General features: G+C 42.0%; 1 protein-coding gene across 1 annotated transcript in view; it reads left to right on the top strand.

Moving 5' to 3' along the window:
- The first annotated feature begins 609 nt into the window (after nucleotides 1–609).
- Nucleotides 610–23,479, top strand: part of si:dkey-86e18.1 (uncharacterized) — a 138,851-nt gene continuing 115,981 nt past the window's right edge. Inside the window, exon 1 of the mRNA XM_090235838.1 lies at nucleotides 610–930. Within this exon, the coding sequence (XP_090091964.1) occupies nucleotides 915–930 (16 nt within the window). The 5' untranslated portion in view covers nucleotides 610–914. The remainder of the gene's footprint in view (nucleotides 931–23,479) is intronic.

Genomic DNA, 23,479 nt, shown 5'->3' with positions numbered 1-23,479 from the left:
ATTAAAAAACCATGAACTTCAACCACGCTGCGTATTGGTCCACCTCTCCTTCCCAGGAAGAATCCCGTAACAAAATCACAAGTGCAATATTGCAAAACACAGCTTAGCCTTTTGTTAATCCACCTGTCGTCTCAGATTTTGAAATTATGCTTTACAGCGAAAGCAATCAAAGCGTTTGTGTAAATTTGTTGATCGCATGACAAAACCTTAACTTTTTATGGCTACAGGGGCAGTATTGAGTAGTTTGGATGAAAAGGTGCCCATTGTGAATGGCCAGCTCCTCAGTCTCAGTTGCTAATACATACATATTATTATTAGTATTGGATAGAAAACACTCTGAAGTTTCTAAAACTGTTCAAATTATGCCTGTGAGTATAACAGAACTCATATTGCAGGCAAAAACCTGAGAAATTCCACTTCCTGTTTGTATTTTTTCTGGGGGTGGCAGATTTTCAACCAAGCTCTCATTGAAATTACAGCAAGATATGGATGAGTTTTCACTTCCTACGCCTTCCACTAGATGTCAACAGTCAATAGAACTTTTTCTGATGACTCTAATGTGAAGGGGGGTCGAATGAGACAGGAAAAAGTCACCACTGCCACGAGTTGACCATGCTTTCACCATGCACGTTAACAGGGGAAGGACCTGCGTTGCACCGGTCATCTGAAGACATTCTAATTCCCCGGTTGGAATGTTATGTCAACAACATTGATTCAGTACATCGTTTGACATGTTTCTACTGACTGTTACGGAACTTTTGGTTATTTCGTCACGTTATAGTGGATGCGCTTTGTGACTTTGGAATTGTTTACCAAACGCGCTAACCAAAGTAGCTAATTGGACATAAATAACGGACATTTTCGAACAAATCAAGCATTTATTGTGGACCTGGGATTCCTAGGACTGCATTCTGATGAAGTTCATCAAAGGTAAGGAAACATTTATCATGTATTTTCTGGTTTCTGTTGACTCCAACATGGAGGCTAATTTGGCTACTGTTCTGAGCTCCGTCTCAGATTATTGCATGGGTTGCTTTTTCGTAAACTTTTTTAAAAATCTGACACGGCGGTTGCATTAAGGAGAGGTATATCTATAATTCCATGTGTATAACTTGTATTATCATCTACATTTATGATGAGTATTTCTGTTGAAACAATGTGGCTATGCAAAATCACTTGATGTTTTTGGGACTAGTGAATCTAATACGCCAATGTAAAGATTTTTTTATATAAATATGAACTTTATCAAACAAAACATGCATGTATTGTGTAACCTGAAGTCCTATGAGTGTCATCTGATGAAGATAATTCAAGGTTAGTGATTCATTTTATCTCTATTTCTGCTTTTTGTGAATGCTATATTTCGTTTGTAGTGCTTTTGCTGAAAAGCATATTTGAAACCGGACACTTGGTGGGATTAACAACAAGATTAACTTTAAAATGATATTAAACACATGTATGTTTTAGGAATTGTAATTATGAGATTTCTGTGGTTTGAATTTGGTGCCCTCTATTTTCACTGGTAGTTGTCATATCGATCCCGTTAGCGGGATTGCTGCCATAACAAGTTTTAAGTACACTTAGCATCAGGTAGCTTGGTCACGAAAATCAGAAAAGCAATTAAATTAATCGTTTACCTTTGATGATCTTCGGATGTTTTCACTCACGAGACTCCCAGTTACACAAAAATGTTCCTTTTGTTCCATAAAGATTATTTTTGTATCCAAAATACCTCCATTTGTTTGTCGCGTTATGTTCAGAAATCCACAGGAAAGAGCGGTCACGACAACGCAGACAAATTCCAAATAATATCCGTAATGTCCACAGAAACATGTCAAACGTTTTTTATAATCAATCCTCAGGTTGTTTTTAAAATGTCTAATATTTTTTTTAAATTTGAGTTATTTGACCCTCTTTTTCTCCCCAATTTCGTGGTATCCAATTGTTAGTAGCTACTATCTTGTCTCATCGCTACAACTCCCGCACGGGCTCGGGAGAGACGAAGGTTGAAAGTCATGCATCCTCCGATACACATCCCAACCAAGCCTTACTGTTGTACTCACATACAATATTTTGACAGTTTTGGAACTAACAGTATTAATCAGATATTGTAAAACAGGGTAGAGTTTAATTAGCTATAGTTCTATTTAAAAATATCCTTGTCTCATCGCGCACCAGCAACTCCCGTGACGGGCCAGGCGCAGTGCGCGCTAACCAAGGTCGCCAGGTGCACGGTGTTTCCTCCGACACATTAGTGTGGCTGGCTTCCGGGTTGGATGTGCGCTGTGTTAAGAAGCAGTGTTGCTTGGTTAGGTTGTGTTTCGGAGGACGCATGGCTTTCGACCTTCGTCTCTCCCAAGCCCGTATGGGAGTTGTAGCGATGAGACAAGATAGTAATTACTAAGAATTGGATACCACGAAATTTGGGAGAAAAGGGGGTAAATAAAAATAAAAAAGTATCTATATCCACAGTAAAACAAGTCCTATATTAACCTAACCTGAAAGGCCGCTCAGCAAGGAAGAAGCCACTGCTCCAAAACCGCCATAAAAAAGCCAGACTACGGTTTGCAACTGCACATGGGGACAAAGATTGTACTTTTTGGAGAAATGTCCTCCGGTCTGATGAAACAAAAATAGAACTGTTTGGCCATCATTATGTTTGGAGGAAAAAGGGGGAGGCTTGCAAGCCGAAGAACACCATCCCAACCGTGAAGACCGGGGGTGGAAGCATCATGTTGTGGGGGTGCTTTGCTGCAGGAGGGACTGGTGCACTTCACAAAATAGATGGCATCATGAGGAGAGAAAATTATGTGGATACATGGAAGCAACATCTCAAGACATCGGTCAGAAAGTTTGGTCGCAAATGGGTCTTCCAAATTGACAATGAACCCAAGCATACATCCAAAGTTGTGGCAAAATGGCTTAAGGACAACGAAGTCAAGGTATTGGAGTGGCCGTCACAAAGCCCTGACATCAATACCATAGAAAATGTGTGGGGAGAACTGAAAAAGCGTGAGTGAGCAAGGATGCCTACAAATCTGACTCAGTAACACCAGCTCTGTAAGGAGGAATGGCCCCAAAAAATTCACCCAACTTCTTGTGGGTAGCTTGTGGAAGGCTACCCGAAATGTTTGACCCAAGTTGAACAATTTAAAGGCAATGCTAACAAATACTAATTGAGTGTATGTAAACTTTTGACCCACTGGGAATGTGATGAAAGAAATAAAAGCTGAAATAAATAATTCTCTCTACTATTATTATGACATTTACGACATCAAAACTATGAAATTACACAAATGGAATCATGTAGTAACAAAAAAAAAGTGTCAAGCAAATCAAAATGTATTTAATATTTAATATTCTTCAAAGTAACCACCCTTTGCCTTGATGACAGCTTTGTATACTCTTGACATTATCCCAACCAGCTTCACCTGGAATGCTTTTCCAACATCCTTGAAGGAATTCCCACATATGCTGAGCACTTGATGGCTGCTTTTCCAAAACTCTGCGTTCCAACTCATCCCAAACCATCTCCACTGGGTTGAGGTCGGGTAATTGTGGAGGCCGGTGGTTGCCGTGCTGGTTAAGTGTGCCTTGAATTCTAAATAAATCAGCAACAGTGTCACCAGCAAAGCACCCACACACTATCACACCCCAACCTCCATGATTCATGGTGGGAATCATACATAGGGAGATGAACCGTTCATCTACTCTGTGTCTCACAAAGACAAGGCGGTTGGAACCAAAAATCTCACATTTGGACTCTTCAAACCAAAGGACAGATTTTCACCGGTCTAATGTCCATTGCTTGTGTTTCTTGACCCAATACAGTCTCTTATTCTTATTGGTGTCCTTTCGTCGTAGTTTCTTTAAAGCAATTCCTCAGTTGCCTCTGAACAGTTGATGTTGAGATGTGTCTGTTACTTGAACTCCGTGAAGCATTTATTTGGGTTGGTAACTCTGCAGCAGAGGTAACTCTGGGTCTTCCTTTCCTATGAGAGCCAGTTTCATCATAGCCCTTGATGGTTTTTGTGACTGCACTTGAAGAAACTTTTAAAAATCTTGAAATTTTCCATGTTGACTAACTATCATGTCTTCAAGCAATGATGGACTGTCGTTTCTCTGCTTATTTGAGCTGTTCTTGCCATAATATGGAATTGGTCTTTTACCAAAGAGGGCTATCTTCTGTATACAACCCTACCTTATCAAAGCACAACTGATTGGCTCAAACGCATTAAGAAGGAATTCCACAAATTAACTTTTAACAAGGCACACCTGTTAGTTGAAATGCATTCCAGGTCACTACCTCATGAAGCTGGTTGAGAGAATACCAAGAGTGTGCAAAGCTGTCATCATGGCAAAGGATGGCTACTTTGAAGAATATAAAATAGTAAATACATTTTGATTTGTTTGACACTTTTTTAGTTACTACATGATTCCATTTGTGTAATTTCATAGTTTTGATGTCTTCACTATTATTCTACAATGTAGAAAAAAATAAACATAAAAAAAAAACCTTGAATGAGTAAGTGTGTCCAAACTTTTGACCGGTTAACATACATATGTCTACTTTGAAGAACATAATATATATTTTGATTTGTTTAACACTTTTTTGGTTACCACATGATTCCATATGTGTTATTTCATCGTTTTTCTGTCTTCACTATTATTCTACAATGTAGACAATATTAAAAATAAAGAAAAACCCTTGAATGAGTAAGTGTGTCCAAACTTTAGACTGACACTGTATACATATATTTCTGCTGAGACACACTAAATGGCTAGTCGTTGGGTCAATGACTGGAAGTCTATGGGAACAGCTTGCATGTAATTGAACTAATGCTAGAAGCAATGCTGTCACGCCCTGACCTTAGTATTCTTTGTTTTCTTTATTATTTTGGTTAGGTCAGGGTGTGACATGGGTGATTATGTGTTTTTGTCCTGTCTAAGTCTTTTGTATGTTTTTAGGGGTTGTTACCAGTCTAGGGGTTTTGTATGTCTATGGTTGCCTAGATTGGTTCTCAATTAGAGGCAGCTGTTTATTGTTGTCTCTGATTGGGAACCATATTTAGGCAACCATATTCCTTGAGTATTTTGTGGTGATTATCTATGTCTATGGATGGTGCATGGTTGCACTCTGTGTTGATAGCGGTCACATTTGTTTAGTGTACTTTGTGTTATTTAGTCTTACATTAAAATAATGTTTTCACATCACGCTGCGCTTTGGTCCTCCGATCCTTACTACTCCTCGTCAGAGGAGGAAGAAGAAGAGCAAGAAGAGCGTGACAAATGCACCCCCCCCCCCTCACCCTTGCCACCGATGCTGATAGAAATCCTAGTGGAAACACTGACACACACACACACACACACACACACACACACACACACACACACACACACACACACACACACACACACACACACACACACACACACACACACACACACACACACACACACACACACACACAGAAACTAAAACAGGCATGCACACAAGTCCGCCCAGTTCCAGACTACAGTATATACCACTAGGGAAGTAATTGCCTGCATGCCACACTTAGGGGGGTGGCAGGTAGCCTAGCAGTTAGAGCGTTGGACTAGAGCCTTGGACCGAAAGGTTGCAATATCAAATCCCCGAGCTGACAAGGTAAAAATTTGTCGTTCTGCCCCTGTACAATGCAGTTAATCCACTGTTCCTAGGCCTTCATTGAAAATAAGAATTTGTTCTTAAAACTGACTTGCCTAGTTAAAAAAGAGGATACAATGCACAGGTCACAGACAAACAGTCTATGATTATACAGGCTTATTGAGTTGTCTCATTTTAAAGACAGTTAATTACACACACCACACCTAACTTTAGGAGGATCAATTAGCCTAAACCATGACAAGACCAAACACAGGTATGGTTAACTAACCACTCATCAGAATAGCTGTAGGCAATAAACATTCAGATGGCAATAGGGTTGATACAGGTTTTGCGGATTATTTTCATTCTCTCTCCATCTCCCTCAGGCCCTCTTCCTCGCTCTGAAAATTCTGGCTCAGTTCTGGTTACATGAGGCTAAATTGACTAATGGAAATCAACCTCTCTTTCATCCTGCTCTTTAATGCGAGAGATGGAGGAATTTCCAAGGTGCTGGAGAGCTGTGTTTTCTTGACAGGGTGACGGTTGGAGGTGTTCTGTTTTCTTTAGAGGGTTACGATACTTTTGGGGTTAGACTGGCTTGTTCTGTGAAGAGAGACGGATTAGCTCGGACCCAGAGGAAGGAAGGAAAAGATATGTGGAATAGACACACACATTTCCTTCCAGCTGAGATTCAAACTAGGGAGGAGAGGAAAGGAGGCAAATCAAAAACACATTTTCACCCTTCCTTGGACATGTGGAACTTGTCTTGCAAGTGTTTTCTTTTCATCAGGCTCGTGTTTGTCTGTGGGGTTTTAACAGGGTCTTTTCTCTCTCCAGGGGGATTAACCTGACCCAATTAATGCAAACCCTAACTTTGACCTTCTAACCACATCATCCCAATCTATGGTGAGAAGTCATCTACAGTGTAGACATTTTGGTCAACTTCAGAACTGGGTGCTTTTCTATCCAATCGACTCTTGATATTGTAAGCATGCCTGTATGGGAATGTTGTGACAGAGTGCACTAAACTGAAGCATGCCGTTACAAGGTCCAGAAATGGGATTGACCTGGTTGCCATACATACAGTGCATTCGGAAAGTATTCAGACCCCTTGACTTTTTCCACATTTTCTAACAGCCTTGTTCTAAAATTGAATACCCCCCCCCCCCCCAATAAATCTACACACAATACCCCCGAATGACAAAGCAAAAACAGGTTTAAAGAATTTTGGGCTAATTGATCAAAAATACAAAACTGATATATCATATTTACATAACTATTCAGACCCTTTACTCAGTACTTTGTTGAAGCACCTTTGGCAGCAATTACAGACTAGAGTCTTCGTGGATATGATGCTACAAGCTTGGGGAGTTTCTCCCAGTCTTGGCTGTGTGCTTAGGGTTGTTGTCCTGTTGGAAGGTGAATTTTGGCCCAAGTATGAGGTTCTGAGCGCTCTGGAGCAGGTTTTCATCAAGGATCTCTCTGTACTTTCCCAGTCCCTGCCGCTGAAAAACATCCCCACCGCATGATGCTGCCACCACCATGCTTCACTGCAGGGATGGTGCGAGGTTTCTTCCAGATGTGACGCTTGGCATTCAGGCCAAAGAGTTCAATCTTGGTTTCATCAGACCAGATAATCTTGTTTCTCGTGGTCTGAGTGTCCTTTAGGTGCTTTTTGGCAAACTCAAAATGGGCTGTCATGTGCCTTTTACTGAGGAGTGGCTTCTGTCTGGCCACCCTACCATAAAGGCCTGATTGGTGGAGTGCTGCAGAGATGGTTGTCCTTCTGGAAGGTTCTCCCATCTCAACAAAGGCACTCTGGAGCTCTATCAGAGTGGCCATCGGGTTCCTTCTCCCCCGATTGCTCAGTTTAACCAGGTGGCCAGCTCTAGGAAGCGTCTTGGTGGTTCCAAACTCCTTCCATTTAAGAATGATGGAGGCCACTGTGTTCTTGGGGACCTTCAATACAGTATAAATGTTTTGGTACCATTCCCCAGATCTGTGCGTCAACACAATCCTGTCTCGGAACTCTACGGACAATTCCTTCGACCTTATGGCTGGTTTTTGCTCTGACATGCACTGTCAACTGTGGGATCTTATATAGACAGGTGTGTGCCTTTCCAAATCATGTCCAATCAATTGAATTTACCACATCTCAAGGATGATCAATGGAAACAGGATGCACCTGAGCTCAATTTCGAGTATCATAGTAAAGGGTCTGAATACATATGTAAATAAGGTATTTCTGTTTCTTACAAACATTTGCAAACTTTTCTAAAAACCTGTTTTTGCTTTGTCATTATGGGGTATTGTGTGTAAAACAATTAAATCCATTTTAGCATAAGGCTGTAACGTAACACAATGTTGAAAAAGTCAAAGGGTCTGAATACTTTCCGAATGCAGTGCAACATAAGCCAGATATTTCTGGGTGGAGCAGAGGGGACCCACCATTGGTGAGAATCTAGTTAAAAGCAGAACATAAAAAGAAGGAGTGTTGATTGTGTGTATAGATGTGATATGGAGCACAGCATGTAGAAACCCCCTAGTGGGTGTGTGTTGTGGTCTGCAGCACAAGAAACAGACGCACCCCTATTCTCTTTTACCCCGGAGAGCGAGGGGGACAGAAAGAATGAGTGAGCAGAAAAGAAAGAGAGCAGGAAAGAGGAGTGTGGTGTGTAAATGTCAGGCTCTGTGAAAGAGTAGTGTGTCGGAGTGACACGGACTGCGACCACCAGCCCTTTACTCCCCGGGTCCCTCCTCTATGCCGGTGACCACAATCACCACACACACTCAAAACACACATACTCTCAAACACACACACACAGTGAAATGAGAGTGTCCCTGTCACCCAGCCGTATCACAGCCACACCACAGCCGAGGGGCGAGAGAGAAAATCGTCACACTGCATGTCTGAGATGCTTCACTGGCCCATGTCTCTACTGGCCTATGTCTCTTTTACCCCGGGTTTCCCTATCTCATGACGCCCACACATCTTACACCTCTTCCCCTTATAATGAGTCAATACATATTTAAATGTTACACAATGACATTTGGATACTCACCCAGTTATAGGTTGAGGCCTTTCCAAAATGGCACTTTCGTAACTGTTGCACAACAACGGCCAAAATGTACAGAAAATATACAGAAGTCCCACTGACACAATAAACACACAGAAACTGTCACAAAAAGTACCTGGAACAATATTCTGTTAAAAGCAGCCGGGCTGATCTCAGGTGTTTGGTTTCAGAACAAAAATGTATATCATGTCTGCATGGTGCCACCAAAAGTTCCAAGAGAGTTATTTCATAGCTATGCTTGCTTGCAGCAGTGTATGCAGTTCCAAGCAAGACATAGATATGGGGGTCTTCTCATACATATATTCTCAACACAGAGACTCTAAAGGTTACCTAACCACAACAACACGATGTGCCACAATGCTCCTGACCCTCTGACTCACAGACGCTCACAGCACAACCACATGTGGGCAGAGAAAACTACAATAGAAGGGGACTAGCAGAGAGAGAGAGAAGAAAGAGAGGCCATGAGGTGTGACAGAGCAATGTGTTGCTAGCTGGGAATCCCTCTGCTCTCAACAGGCCCGCTGAGAAAAAGGAAGGGTTGCATGGGAGGATTCAGATGAGTGAACCTGGTGCAGGGGTAGACAGAAAAGTTAGAGCTAAATTACAGTAAATGCTCTCACCCTTCCCCTCCTGGCTGCTTGACAGAAACCCCAACCCATGTTTGATAGGTCAAAGAGCAACAGGGGTGGGGGAGATTGAGACCTATAGATTTGAGTAATTTATCAGACACTTAAAGTTAGTGTTGGTTGCACAACATTGTAACTTTTCCAACTAACCAGATCAAATCAAATCAAGCTTCAAATCAAATCCAATTTGATTTGTCACATACACATGGTTAGCAGATGTTAATGCGAGTGTAGCGAAATGCTTGTGCTTCTAGTTCCGACCATGCAGTAATATCTAACAAGTAATGTAACCTAACAATTTCACAACAAATACCTTACACACGCAAGTGTAAAGGAATGAATACGAATATGTACATTAAATATTTAAATGAGTGATGGCCATACCGCATAGGCAAGATGCAGTAGATGGTATAGAGTACAGTATATACATATGAGATGAGTAATGTAGGGTATGAAAACATTATATAAAGTGGCATTGTTTAACCTCTCTAGGGTAGGTGAGACGCTCACGTCCCACCAGGCGAACATCCGGTGAAACTGCAGAGAGCTAACATTTTAAATACACCATTCGTTGTATTAAACATTCTTGTAAATACATGTATCTTACATCATTTAAAAGATGAACGTCTTATTAATCCAGCCGCTGTGTCAGATTTCAAAAAGGTTTACTGCGAAAGCAAACATGCGATTTACTGAGGACGGCGCCCCACACACACAAGTATTACTAGCATTTTCCAACCAAGCATTAGTGTCACGAAAGTCAGAAATAACAATAAAATAAATTGCTTACCATTGAAGATCTTCCTCTGGTGGCAATGCCAAGTGTCCTAACTACACAGTGAATGTTCGTTTTGTTTGATAAAATAAATGTTTATAGCCTAACACGAAACATTTGTAAACCGGTTGCTTCGTGATTTCCATCTCATTCAACTTTGGACCAAGCGTTCGTGGTAATTACACCCACTAAACAAATGTTTATCCAGTCATGGTTGGGTTCATTGCAATCCTCTGGTTCTAACTAACACAACCATACATGATGTTTATTTTCCAGGGACATATTGACCGAAACCAACCGATTTGAAGACACCAATCAATGACCTCATTGCGCACCAATGGTAGGACCGGTCTATCGTTGATTGACTGTATTTTGGCCCAAGGACCACTGATCATCTTGAAATCTAGCTTGGAAGATAGCCAATGAGCTGAGGTAAACGGCAATATGTAATGGTTATACGTTCGAAGACCAGCCTTTGTCGTAAACTCTGGCGTAAAAGAGGTTCATTCGCCATTGCAAATCCTATTTGACAGAGCCACGAGTGTTACGCATAGCGTACATATTCAATATCATTTTCAACACGTTTATATATTTAAATTATGGCAAATAAATCAGGAAAAGCCAAATTATAGAGGAAATTGATCGAGACAGCGAGACAGAGTTTCTTCAGGAAGATTAATCTTTCAGCGAAGCTAGTTTTGCTAGTTTTGACTCCCAGGCAGAATAAATGTTTCTGCACGGCGAGGATGCCATGCTGGATTGGTAAATTCTAATGCTAATGTCATTGTTTGAAATTAATATGAAATATTATTCATTTGAGATTTTTGGGGGGATTTTCTTATTTTATTTGCAATATATAAAAAATATAATCTGTAATGAAATGTATAAAGTACACATTGGCAATACTGTGTGTGTGTGATATATTATTTTATTTTATTTTACATTAACATGGAATGGAACAGCTCTTCACCATAGTGATTATGTTCCCTGTACTCTATATATATATATATCTGTTTATTTTACGTGTTGGTACAGGGCTCATACATGAAAGTATTGTTACTTAAAAAAAAATCTTTCACAGTGGCAGTGATTATGATTATGAGCCGCCAATGTCTAAGTGTCCATCTCCCTCTGAAGCTGGTCCATCCAGCCGGACCCCCGCTGTCTCCGGCTCCACACCTACCTGGCCATCTAGAGTTGTGAAGTCAGTGACAAAGAAGAGGAGGTGGGGAAGAGAGAAACCTGCAGACAGAGGGCCAGAGGGTCGTTGGCACTCTGTGTTAGAAGATGATTTGGAACCAAATCCACCAGTTTTTAGACCCAAAAGGCAGCCAGGACCTCCACTAGACATGACTGCAAAGTACAGCCCCCTTCAACTTTTTCAACTGTTTTTCACCTCGTCAGTTGTTGATTCCCTGGTGTTGAACACCGATAACTATGGGGCTAAGAAGCAGGCAGGAAAGAAAGAGGCATGGAAGACCATTTCCATGTCAGACCTTTTCTGCTAATTGTCAATGGTCATTTACATGGCGCTGGTGAAGTTGAAAACTCTAACGGACTACTGGAAAACATCAGCTCTCTATCAACTGCCTTTCCCCATGACTGTCATGTCTTATAAAAGGTTTCTGACTATCTCACGGGCGCTTCACATCAGTGACCCAGAAGTTGATGGGGAGAATGACAAGAAGAGAGGCACACCAAGGTTTGATAGGCTCTGTAAAATAAAACCTCTCTACCCCAGCATCGTTGATGCCTGCAAGACATATTTTCAGCCCGTCCAGAACCTGTCCATAGATGAGAGGATGGTAGCCTCAAAGGCCAGAATCAGCCTCAAACAATACATGCGTAACAAACCAACCAAATGGGGTTACAAGCTGTTTGTTTTGGCTGATTCTGTGTGTGCCTACACTTGCAATTATTTTGTTTATGAGGGGAAAAACAGTTTTGCTACCGGTAATGGACTGAGTTATGATTCCGTTATGGAGTTATTGGATTTTCAACTGCTGGGCAAGGGCTACAAACTGTTTGTGGACAACTTCAACACAAGCCCTACCCTGTTTACAGAGCTGAGGAAGCAGGAGGTGTGGGCTTGTGGCACCATTCGTACCAACAGGGTGGGATTTCCAAAGACCAAGGTGAACGACATGCCTAAGCGGGCTGAGCGGGGTGCCATGCGATGGATCCGTGAAGATGGACTGCTGTTTGTGAAGTGGATGGATACCAGAGAGGTGGTCATGTGCTCCAGTATCCACAAGTCCTTCAGTGGAGATCACGTCGTCAGGCGTGTGAAGGACGGTGCCGGGGCATGGACCACAAAAAATGTCCCCATTCCAGCTGCTGTGAAGGACTACAACAAGAGAATGGGAGGTGTGGACCTGTCAGATGCACTGATAGGATACTACAATGTTCTTCACAAGACCATGAAATGGTACAAAACATTTTTCTATCATTTCATTGACATTGCTGTGGTGAATTCCTTCATCCTCCAGAAGGAAATGGCCAAGAGCTGTGGACAGCCCCTCATCTCACAGCTAGCCTTCAGGGAGCTGCTCATCCAGGAGCTTGCTAGCTACAGCAAGTCCACTGCAGCACCTTCTGCTCCAACCAGTGGTGTTCACCTGTCCAGATTCACAGGGCAAAAAGGGCACAGTAGGGAGACGTCGTTGTGCCCTTTGTCACAGGAAATGCCCCATCACCTGCACCACCTGTTCAATAAGCCTCTGCTTTACAGCAGAAAGAGACTGCTATGGGCCATGGCACCAGCAGCACAATATTGTGTAGAGGACTGAGGGTCTTCACAATATTGTAAATAGAAAATGTGTAAATAGTTACCCCTGTTATTTGTTTGTTTATTATTTAATATTTTTTTTCATATATATATATATATATATATAAATTATTTTGGGGTGTGTTAGAATAGCATTTATGTATTTTGTATATAGTTATTTCCTTAAAAATGTATCACTGTACCAATTCGGCCCCTTGGGTACATTTGGGTACATTTGTGTGACCCAGGGTCTCGAGCTTAATGACGAGTTTGGAGGGTACTATGGTGTTAAATGCTGAGCTGTAATCGATGAACAGCATTCTTACATAGGTATTCCTCTTGTCTAGATGGGCTAGGGCAGTGTGCAGTATGATGGCGATTGCGTCGTCAGTGGACCTATTGGGGCGGTAAGCAAATTGGAGTGGGTCTAGGGTGTTAGGTAGGGTGGAGGTGATATGATCCTTGACTAGTCTCTCAAAGCACTTCATGATGACGGAAGTGAGTGCTACAAGGCGGTCGTCATTTAGCTCAGTCACCTTAGCTTTCTTGGGAACAGGAACAATGGTGGCCCTCTTGAAGCATGTGGGAACAGCAGACTGGGAGAAGGATTGATTGAATATGTCCGTAAACACACCAGCCAGCTGGTCAGTGCATGCTCTGAGGACGCGGCCGGGGATGCCGTCTGGGCTTGCAGCCTTGCAAGGGTTAACAAGTTTAAATGTTTTACTCACATTGGCTGCAGTGAAGGAGAGCCCACAGGTTTTGGTTGCGGGCTGTGTCAGTGGCACTGTATTGTCCTCAAAGCGAGCAAAGAAGTTGTTTAGTCTGTCTGGGAGTAAGACACCGTGGTCCGCGACGGGGCTGCCACATACCTCTCGTCTCTGAGCCGTTGAATTGAGACTCCACTTTGTCTCTATACTGACGCTTAGCTTGTTTGATTTCCTTGCGGAGGGAATAGCTACATTGTTTGTATTTGGTCATGTTTCCGGTCACCATGTTTCCGGTCCTGATTAAAAGCAGTGGTTCGCGCTTTCAGTTTTGCGCGAATGCTGCCATCAATCCACGGTTTCTGTTTGGGAAATGTTTAAACAAATAACAAATGCTGTGGGTACAACATCACCGATACACTTAGCAAATAAACTCGCTCACCGAATCAGCTTATTCATCAATGTTGTTGTTCGACGTTTTGCGGAACATATCCCAGTCCACGTGATCGAAGCAATCTTGAAGCGTGGAATCCGATTCGTCAGACCTGAGCGCGGGTGCTTCCTGTTTTAGTTTCTGTTTATAGGCTGGGAGCAACAAAATGGAGTCATGGTCAGCTTTTCCAAAAGGAGGGTGAGGGGGGGGCCTTATATGCATCACGGAAGTTAGAATAACAATGATCCAGGGTTTTGCCAGCCCGGGTTGTGCAAACGATATGCTAATAGAATTTAGGGAGCCTTGTTTTCAGATTAGCCTTGTTAAAATCCCCAGCTACAACAAATGCAGCCTCAGGATATGTGGTTTCCAGTTTACATAGAGTTGAATGAAGTTCTTTCAGGGCCGTCTGTGTCTGCTTGGGGGGAATATACACGACTGTGATTAAGATCGAAGAGAATTCTCTTGGTAGATAATGCGGTCGGCATTTGATTGTGAGGAATTCTAAGTCAGGTGAACAAAAGGACTTGAGTTCCTGTATGTTGTTATGATCACACCACTTCTTTATCTATACAGCACGTCAGACATGGAATGCAACGCAATGTGCTTCACAGGAACAAAAATAATAAAAAACAAGAAAAATAAAAGCTGAAATATTTTCTACACAACAAACATAAGATAAAAAACAAAAGATAGTTGCTAAATGTCAAGGTGTGTTTGTGTGAGAGAGAGCGAGGAGTATTATAAGAGGTTATTTCTTTCCAGCTGAGAATCAAACAATGGAGAGGGAGAAAGTAAATCAGAAAAACATTTTCACCCTTCCCTGGACATGTGGAACTTGTCTTGTGAGTGTTTTCTTTTCATCAGGCTCGTGTTTGACTGTGGGGTTTTAACAGGGTCCTTTCTCTCTCCAGGGGGATTGTACTGACCTAATAAATGCAAACCCTAACTCTGGCCTTCTAACCACAGCATCACAATCTGTGGAGAGAAGTCATCTACAGTGTAGAGATTTTGGTCAACTTCAGAACTGTATGCTTTTCTATCCAGTCAACTCTTAATATTGTAAGCATAACAGTATGGGACTGTTGTGACTGTTTGAACTAAACCAGAGCATGCTGTTACAACAAAGTCCAGAAATAAGACTGATCTGTTTGCCATACATAACATAAGCCAGATATTCCTGGGTGGAGCAGAGGGGACCCACCATTGGTGAGAATCTAGTTAAAAGCAGAACATAAAAAGAAGGAGTGTTGATTGTGTGTATAGATGTGATATGGAGCACAGCATGTAGAAACCCCCTAGTGGGTGTGTGTTGTGGTCTGCAGCACAAGAAACAGACGCACCCCTATTCTCTTTTACCCCGGAGGGCGAGGGGGACAGAAAGAATGAGTGAGCAGAAAAGAAAGAGAGCAGGAAAGAGGAGTGTGGTGTGTAAATGTCAGGCTCTGTGAAAGAGTAGTGTGTCGGAGTGACACGGACTGCGACCACCAGCCCTTTACTCCCCGGGTCCCTCGTCTATGCCGATGACCACAATCACCACACACACTCGAAACACACATACTCTCAAACACACACACAGTGAAATGAGAGTGTCCCTGTCACCCAGCCGTATCACAGCCACACCACAGCCGAGGGGCGAGAGAGAAAATCGTCACACTGCATGTCTGAGATGCTTCACTGGTCCATGTCTCTACTGGCCCATGTCTCTTCTACCCTGGGTTTCCCTATCTCATGACGCCCACACATCTTACACCTCTTCCCCTTATAATGAGTCAATACATATTTAAATGTTACACAATGACATTTGGATACTCACCCAGTTATAGGTTGAGGCCTTTTCAAAATGGCACTTTCGTAACTGTTGCACAACAAAGGCCAAAATGTACAGAAAATATACAGAAGTCCCACTGACACAATAAACACACAGAAACTGTCACAAAAAGTACCTGGAACAATGTAGAGTGAAAGGAAATAGAGAAATAATAGAAAAGTAAAACATGTAATAATAAAATGAATACTAAATACACAGCTGCTATATTTTGGCTATATACACAGGGTACCAGTACCGAGTTGATGTGTAGGGGTACAATATGAGGACATTGAGATAGATACTGTATGTACATATAACTAAGAATAAAGTGACAGATAATTGACAGTAGGAGCAGCGTATGTGATGAGTCAAAAAGGGTCAATGCAAAAAGGCTGGGTAGCTATTTGGTTAATTATTGAACAAACTATTTAGCAGTCTTATGGCTAGAGGGTAGAAGCTGTTCAGGGTCCTATTGGTTCCAGACGGCATCGGGACTGCTTGCCGTGCGGTAGCAGAGAGAACAGTCTATGACTTGTGTGGCTTGAGTCTTTGGCAATTTTTAGGGCCTTCCTCTGACACTGCCTGGTATAGAGGTCCTTGATGCTTATAGCAGTGCGTGCAGTTCCAAGCAAGGCGTACATATGAGGGTTTTCTCAAACATATATTCCCATCACAGAGACCCTAAAGGTTGGGGGGAGAAAGGGAGAGACAGGGTTGGCAGGTGTATAGAGAGGGTAGGATGGAGTGAAGGGGGAGTAGGAAGGAGTGGAAGAAGGGAGAGTGTTGACTGAGAGAGATTGGGATGGAGGGCGGGAGGGAGGGAGAGGGTGGAGTGGAATGGAGGTGTTCAAATGGGCCAACAGTTTAATAACACCACAGACGCGCACTTAGTTTCTCACCTTCTTAGACTCACTCATACAGTACATAGAACTACTGTTGATAATCCCCCTGTAGGAGAGTAGGTTGTTGTGGGTCTGAGGGGGAGAGAGGGAGAGAGGGAGACCCAGACACAAACATAAACATCACTGACTTGATCCTCATCTCTCCCCTTCAAATGTCAAAAGTGTAAAAAATGAGTGCCTATCACTGGGATTGAACACACAACCCTCAGAACTGGAGCTCATGTATTACACATATCCACCAACCCTCTCCACAACACCCTAGCAAAACCTAAGCCTATTGATTATGGTGTAATTTCAGTGATTTGTTTACATAGCTGGTTAGGATAACTAAAATGCTGGTTAGGAGACAGGTTAGGTAAAATAGTGAGGTTAAGGTTAGGAAAAGGGTTAGGGTTAGGCTTAGCTATAATGCTACAGTTGTCAACAACTGTTGTCGCCGACGCAAAATAAAAGTCCACGAACCAAAGGCAAGCTTCACTGGGTGTAACTTGATATCAAGAAACGCCTACGGTGCCTTCAGAATGGATTCATACCCCTTGACTGACAGTGCCTTGCGAAAGTATTCGGCCCCCTTGAACTTTGCGACCTTTTGCCACATCGAGAGACTGACATTTTTTCCCATTCCTCCTTGCAAAACAGCTCGAGCTCAGTGAGGTTGGATGGAGAGCATTTGTGAACAGCAGTTTTCAGTTCTTTCCACAGATTCTCGATTGGATTCAGGTCTGGACTTTGACTTGGCCATTCTAATGTTTATTTTTGAACCATTCCATTGTAGATTTTGCTTTATGTTTTGGATCATTGTCTTGTTGGAAGACAAATCTCCGTCCCAGTCTCAGGTCTTTTGCAGACTCCATCAGGTTGTCTTCCAGAATGGTCCTGTATTTGGCTCCATCCATCTTCCCATCAATTTTAACCATCTTCCCTGTCCCTGCTGAAGAAAAGCAGGCCCAAACCATGATGCTGCCACCACCATGTTTGACAGTGAGGATGGTGTGTTCAGCTGTGTTGCTTTTACGCCAAACATAACGTTTTGCATTGTTGCCAAAAAGTTAAATTTTGGTTTCATCTGACCAGAGCACCTTCTTCCACATGTTTGGTGTGTCTCCCAGGTGGCTTGTGGCAAACTTTAAACAACACTTTTTATGGATATCTTTAAGAAATGGCTTTCTTCTTGCCACTCTTCCATAAAGGCCAGATTTGTGCAATATACGACTGACTGATTGTTGTCCTATGGACAGAGTCTCCCACCTCAGCTGTAGATCTCTGCAGTTCATCCAGAGTGATCATGGGCCTCTTGGCTGCATCTCTGATCAGTCTTCTCCTTGTATGAGCTGAAAGTTTAGAGGGACGGCCAGGTCTTGGTAGATTTGCAGTGGTCTGATACTCCTTCCATTTCAATATTATCGCTTGCACAGTGCTCCTTGGGATGTTTAAAGCTTGGGAAATCTTTTTGTATCCAAATCCGGCTTTAAACTTCTTCACAACAGTATCTCGGACCTGCCTGGTGTGTTCCTTGTTCTTCATGATGCTCTCTGCGCTTTTAACGGACCTCTGAGACTATCACAGTGCAGGTGCATTTATACAGATACTTGATTACACACAGGTGGATTGTATATATCATCATTAGTCATTTAGGTCAACATTGGATCATTCAGAGATCCTCACTGAACTTCTGGAGAGAGTTTGCTGCACTGAAAGTAAAGGGGCTGAATAATTTTGCACGCCCAATTTTTCAGTTTTTGATTTGTTAAAAAAGTTTGAAATATCCAATAAATGTCGTTCCACTTCATGATTATGTCCCACTTGTTGTTGATTCTTCACAAAAAAATACAGTTTTATATCTTTATGTTTGAAGCCTGAAATGTGGCAAAAGGTCTCAAAGTTCAAGGGGGCCGAGTACTTTCGTAAGGCACTGTAATCCATATTTTGTTGTGTTACAGCCTGAATTCAAAATTGATTTTTTTAAAATATTACCCATCTACACACAATACCACATAATAATGAAGTGAAAACATGTTTTTAGACATTTTTGCAAATTTATTGAAAATGAAATACAGAAATATCTAATTTACAGTAGATAATATTCACACCCCTGAGTCAATACTTTATAGAACCACCTTTGGCAGCGATTACAGCTGTGAGTCTTTATGGGTAAGTCTCTAAGAGCTTTCCACACCTGGATTGTGCAACATTTACCCATTATTATCTAAATTCTTCGAGCTCTGTCAAATTGATTGTTGATCATTGCTAGACAACAATTTTCAGCTTTTGCAATAGATTTTCAAGCAACTCATGTGTATATTTTGCCTTGTGATTTAGGTTATTGTTCTGCTAAAAGGTGAATTCATCTCCCAGTGTCTGGTGGAAAGCAGACTGAACCAGGTTTTCCTCTAGGATTTTGCCTATGATTACCTCTATTCCGTACATTTTTTATCCTGAAAAACTCCTCAGTCCTTAAAGATTACAAGCATACCCATAACATGATGCAGCAACCACTATGCTGGAAAATATGGAGAGTGATACTCAGTAATGTGTTGTATTGGATTTGCCCCAAACACAACAATTTTTCTTTAGTACAAAAAGTTTATTGCTTTGACATTTTTTTTTGCAAACAGGATGCACGTTTTGGAATATTTTTATTCTATGCAGGCTTCCTTCTTTTCATTCTATTAATTAGGTTAATATTCTGAAGTAACTACAATGTTGTTTATCCAACCTCGGTTCTCTCCTATCTCAGCCATTCATCTCTGTAACTGTTTTAAAGTCACCATTGACTTCATGGTGAAATCGTTCCTCTCCGACAACTGAGTTAGGAAGGATGCCTGTATCTTTGTAGTGACTCTGTGTATTGATACACCATCCGAAGAGTAATTCATAACTTCACCATGCTCAAAGGGATATTCAATGTCCATTTTGTTTAGACCCATCTACCAAAGGTGCCCTTCTTAGCAAAGCATTGGAAAATCTCCCTGATCTTTATGGCTGAATCTGTGTTTGAAATTCACTGCTCAACTGTTGGACTTTACAATTATTTGTATGTGTGGGGTACAGAGATGAGGTAGTCATTAAAAAATAATGTTAAACACTATTGTTGCACACAGAGTGAGTCTATGCAACTTATCATGTGACTTAAGCATATTTTTATTCCTTAACTTATTTAGGCTTGCCATAACAAAGGGGTTGGATTATTGACTTATTGACTCAAGACATTTCAACTTTTCTTTTTCTATACATTTGTAAAAATGTTTTGAACATAATTCCACTTATGGGATATTGTGTGGAGGCCAGTGACACAAAATCTCCATTTAATCAATTTTAAATTCAGGCTATGACAAGTCAATGGGTGTGAATAGTTTCTAAAGGCACTGTAACTGCGGCTCTTTAAATTGGCTGGCCATGACGTCGTACCCGGTCCCCCTCCCAGAGAGCCCTGTCGGCACACTGCCAGACCTACATATTGTGAAAGTCCTGCTGTCCCACACACTCACTCACTCACTCACTCACTCACTCACTCACTCACTCACGCACACATACATACACATACTCCTTACACCTCTTCCTCTGGTTCTTTCTTCCTCTTTCTCTGTACAGATTCCTCCTAGCTTGTGTTTCCCAAAAATAATATTGTAACATACCTAATGTAACATTGTAACATAACTACTGTCTTTTAAATTGTTTTCTGCCCCACCAAATAAACAAATCAATGCTTCCAGCCATTATTCAAGGAGAGCCAGCACTGAGGATAGTCAGCCATTGTGCTCCCTCAGGACAGTGGAAGTGTATGAGACACACTGCACAGGGGCTGGTTCACACAACAATGGCCTTCAGACAGACATAACAAAGTTGTCCTGTTTATTTAGCTCTCCACAGTATGCCTCTACTTCTGGGCTCTGGATGCTACTGCCTACCTCTGAGTCTGAGACTGCACAGTGGAGTGGAAGGAAAGCGAAAGTAGGGTGTGTGTGTGTGTCATACCTGTGGGGTCAGGCTAAGTCAGCTGTTCTGAGGTGACCGAGTGAAACTCCTACATGCTGCCCACCTGAACCATGACCTTCAACAAGGGAGGTGAAAGAGGAGGAGGGAGGAGAGAGAGGGTAGGGAGGAGGAGGGAGGTTAGGAGAGAGAGAGGGGAGAAATGGAGGGGAGAGAGGGCATGGTGGGGTGGGGGTTCTACTAAGCTACATGGAACTGTTTTAAGAAGGTCATACCAAGGATAATTTTGTTATTTGATTTAGAATTTTAAGACCCTTTGAAGAATCTCCCAAAAATATTAAAACCATTATTTTATAAACAATTTGTATTTGGCCTTACGTCTTTCAGCCCATACAAGCACATTGAACAACAAATTCACTAAATGGAACAACAGATAGTCCCCCCACAAAAATCTAAAGGAAGTTTGTTCTGAAGTGTCCATATATACAGCACTGTACTTCCATTATTTTTTTCAACTGGTACCGCAGGACCTTCACACGAGTCTTGTGACAACAACCGACATGTACGTGAGAATCTCACCTTTCCATGGAGGGGTCACGTTAGTGTGTAGCCCAAAATGTTTGGACGCTACAGACAGAAGTTGGCAGGTCGGCTTCAGACAAGTGCCAAGACACTTGTGAGGGTCGTAGAGCGAAACAGATTAAGATGGTTAAAAGAACACAGACACTGGACAGAGAGACTCTGCCTAGAAGGCCAGCGTCCCGGAGTCACCTCTTCACTGTTGACGTTGAGACTGGTGTTTTGCGGGTACTATTTAATGAAGCTGCCAGTTGAGGACTTGTGAGGCATCTGTTTCTCAAACTAGACACTCTAATGTACTTGTCCTCCTGCTCAGTTGTGCACCGGGGCCTCCCGGTTTCTATTCTGGTTAGAGCCAATTTGCGCTGTTCTGTGAAGGGAGTAGTACACAGCATTGTACGAGATCTTCAGTTTCTTGGCAATTTCTCTCATGGAATAGCCGAACAAGAATAGACTGACAAGTTTTAGAAGAAAGTCTTTGTTTCTGGCCATTTTGAGCCTGTAATTGAACCCACAAATGCTGATGCTCCAGATACTCAACTAGTCTAAAGAAGGCCAGTTTTATTGCTTCTTTAATCAGTACAACACTTTTCAGCTGTGCTAATTTAATTGCAAAAGGGTTTTCTAATGATCATTTTAAAAGGCTAATTGATCATTAGGAAACCCTGATCAATTAGCCTTTTAAAATGATCAACTTGGATTAGCTAACACAACGTGCCATTGGAACACAGGAGTGATGGTTGCTGATAATGGGCTTCTGTACGCCTATGTAGATATTCCATAAAAATATGCTGTTTCCAGCTACAATAGTAATTTACAACATTAACAATGTCTACACTGTATTTCTGATCAATTTGATGTTATTTTAATGGACAAGAAATGTGCTTTTTCTTTCAGAAACAAGGACATTTCTAAGTGACCCCAAACACACATGCAGGCAAGCACGCACACACACAGTTCCAGCCATCCACCGGTTGCTGTTAGTTTAATATGGAATTTCAGTGTGAGGACAGTACAGTATATCTTGCTCAACAACCTCTCACAGTCTTACTTCAGAATGTGACGTTTGTCCATAAACGTCAAATTAAGTTTGGGCAATAATTCCGGGTTAAGAAATGAAAAATAATTGACTAGCACTGGAATTGAATACGCGAGCCTCAGAGCCGGAGCTCGCAGCTTACGCCCATCATCCATCTCTTTCCACAAGCTTACTTGATGGTAATAGAGCTCACCGTTGCCCCTAGTGTTTGGTTTTTAAGCAGGCTTCTGATGTCCTGGGGACCTCAACGGACATCAAATTTCACGTTGGATCTTGAGCAACCAAGCTGATCCTGCTCCCATCTTTATATGGGCAGGTTAAAGGTGTAAGCATGTTTCAGTTCAGCTGGCGGCTAGCTGAAATTGGCTAGGCGAACCGAACAAGTGTGGTCACATACTCCCTTAAGCCTTAAACTTTTTTCAAGCTTTTGGCTTGAAAACAAGAAAAAAGCAGCAATAGTTCTGTTGTCCATTTTGAGACACCGTAGCCAGTATACACTTTGTCAAAATAGTTTGAATTAATCTAAGATAACTCAAGAAAATGTATCATTAATATTGACATTTTTGCCAAAGAGATCTTAGTCGCAGAATTTTACATCTAACTAAGATGTTTGGTGCAGTATTTTTCTCAATGAAACAATGTGCAAGACAATGAGTTGTCTCTCGTTGAAGGACAACAAAGACGTTATTGAAGAATCCCTACTGTTGACCAATCTGACAAAGGGATGAAGACTTTGGATCCGAACTTCGACTTGCCTCTATAAAAAAATGTGTGTGCCTGAAAAGCTGGTGTGTGTGTGTATGTGTGTGTGTGTGTGTGTGTGTGTGTGTGTGTGTGTGTAAAGGTAAATGTGAAGCAGCCACTTGTGGACGTAATTATTGGCACTGTCACTCGCACACACACACACACACACACACACACACACACACACACCGAGGTGGAGGGGAAGAGGTGTGTGTGTGTGTGTGTGTGTGTGTGTGCGAGCGACAGTGCCAATAATTACGTCCACAAGTGTCTGTGTGTGTGTTCTAGGTTAAGCAGGGCATATCTCTGAAAGACAAATAGCTGCTTCACATTTACCTTTAGATGTCAGTTAGTAGCCAATAGATATTAGAAAAGCAAACTGGGGTTGTAGTCTGAAACAGGCATTTGAAGGACTTATAAGGGCAATAGTGTCAGTCTGCTATGGGAACTGCCAGCCA

This window comes from Oncorhynchus mykiss, chromosome 5 (assembly GCF_057628025.1).
Source record: "Oncorhynchus mykiss isolate SJ-2025 chromosome 5, ASM5762802v1, whole genome shotgun sequence".
NCBI lineage: Eukaryota > Metazoa > Chordata > Actinopteri > Salmoniformes > Salmonidae > Oncorhynchus > Oncorhynchus mykiss.
This window is presented reverse-complemented; position numbering and strand designations above follow the sequence as displayed.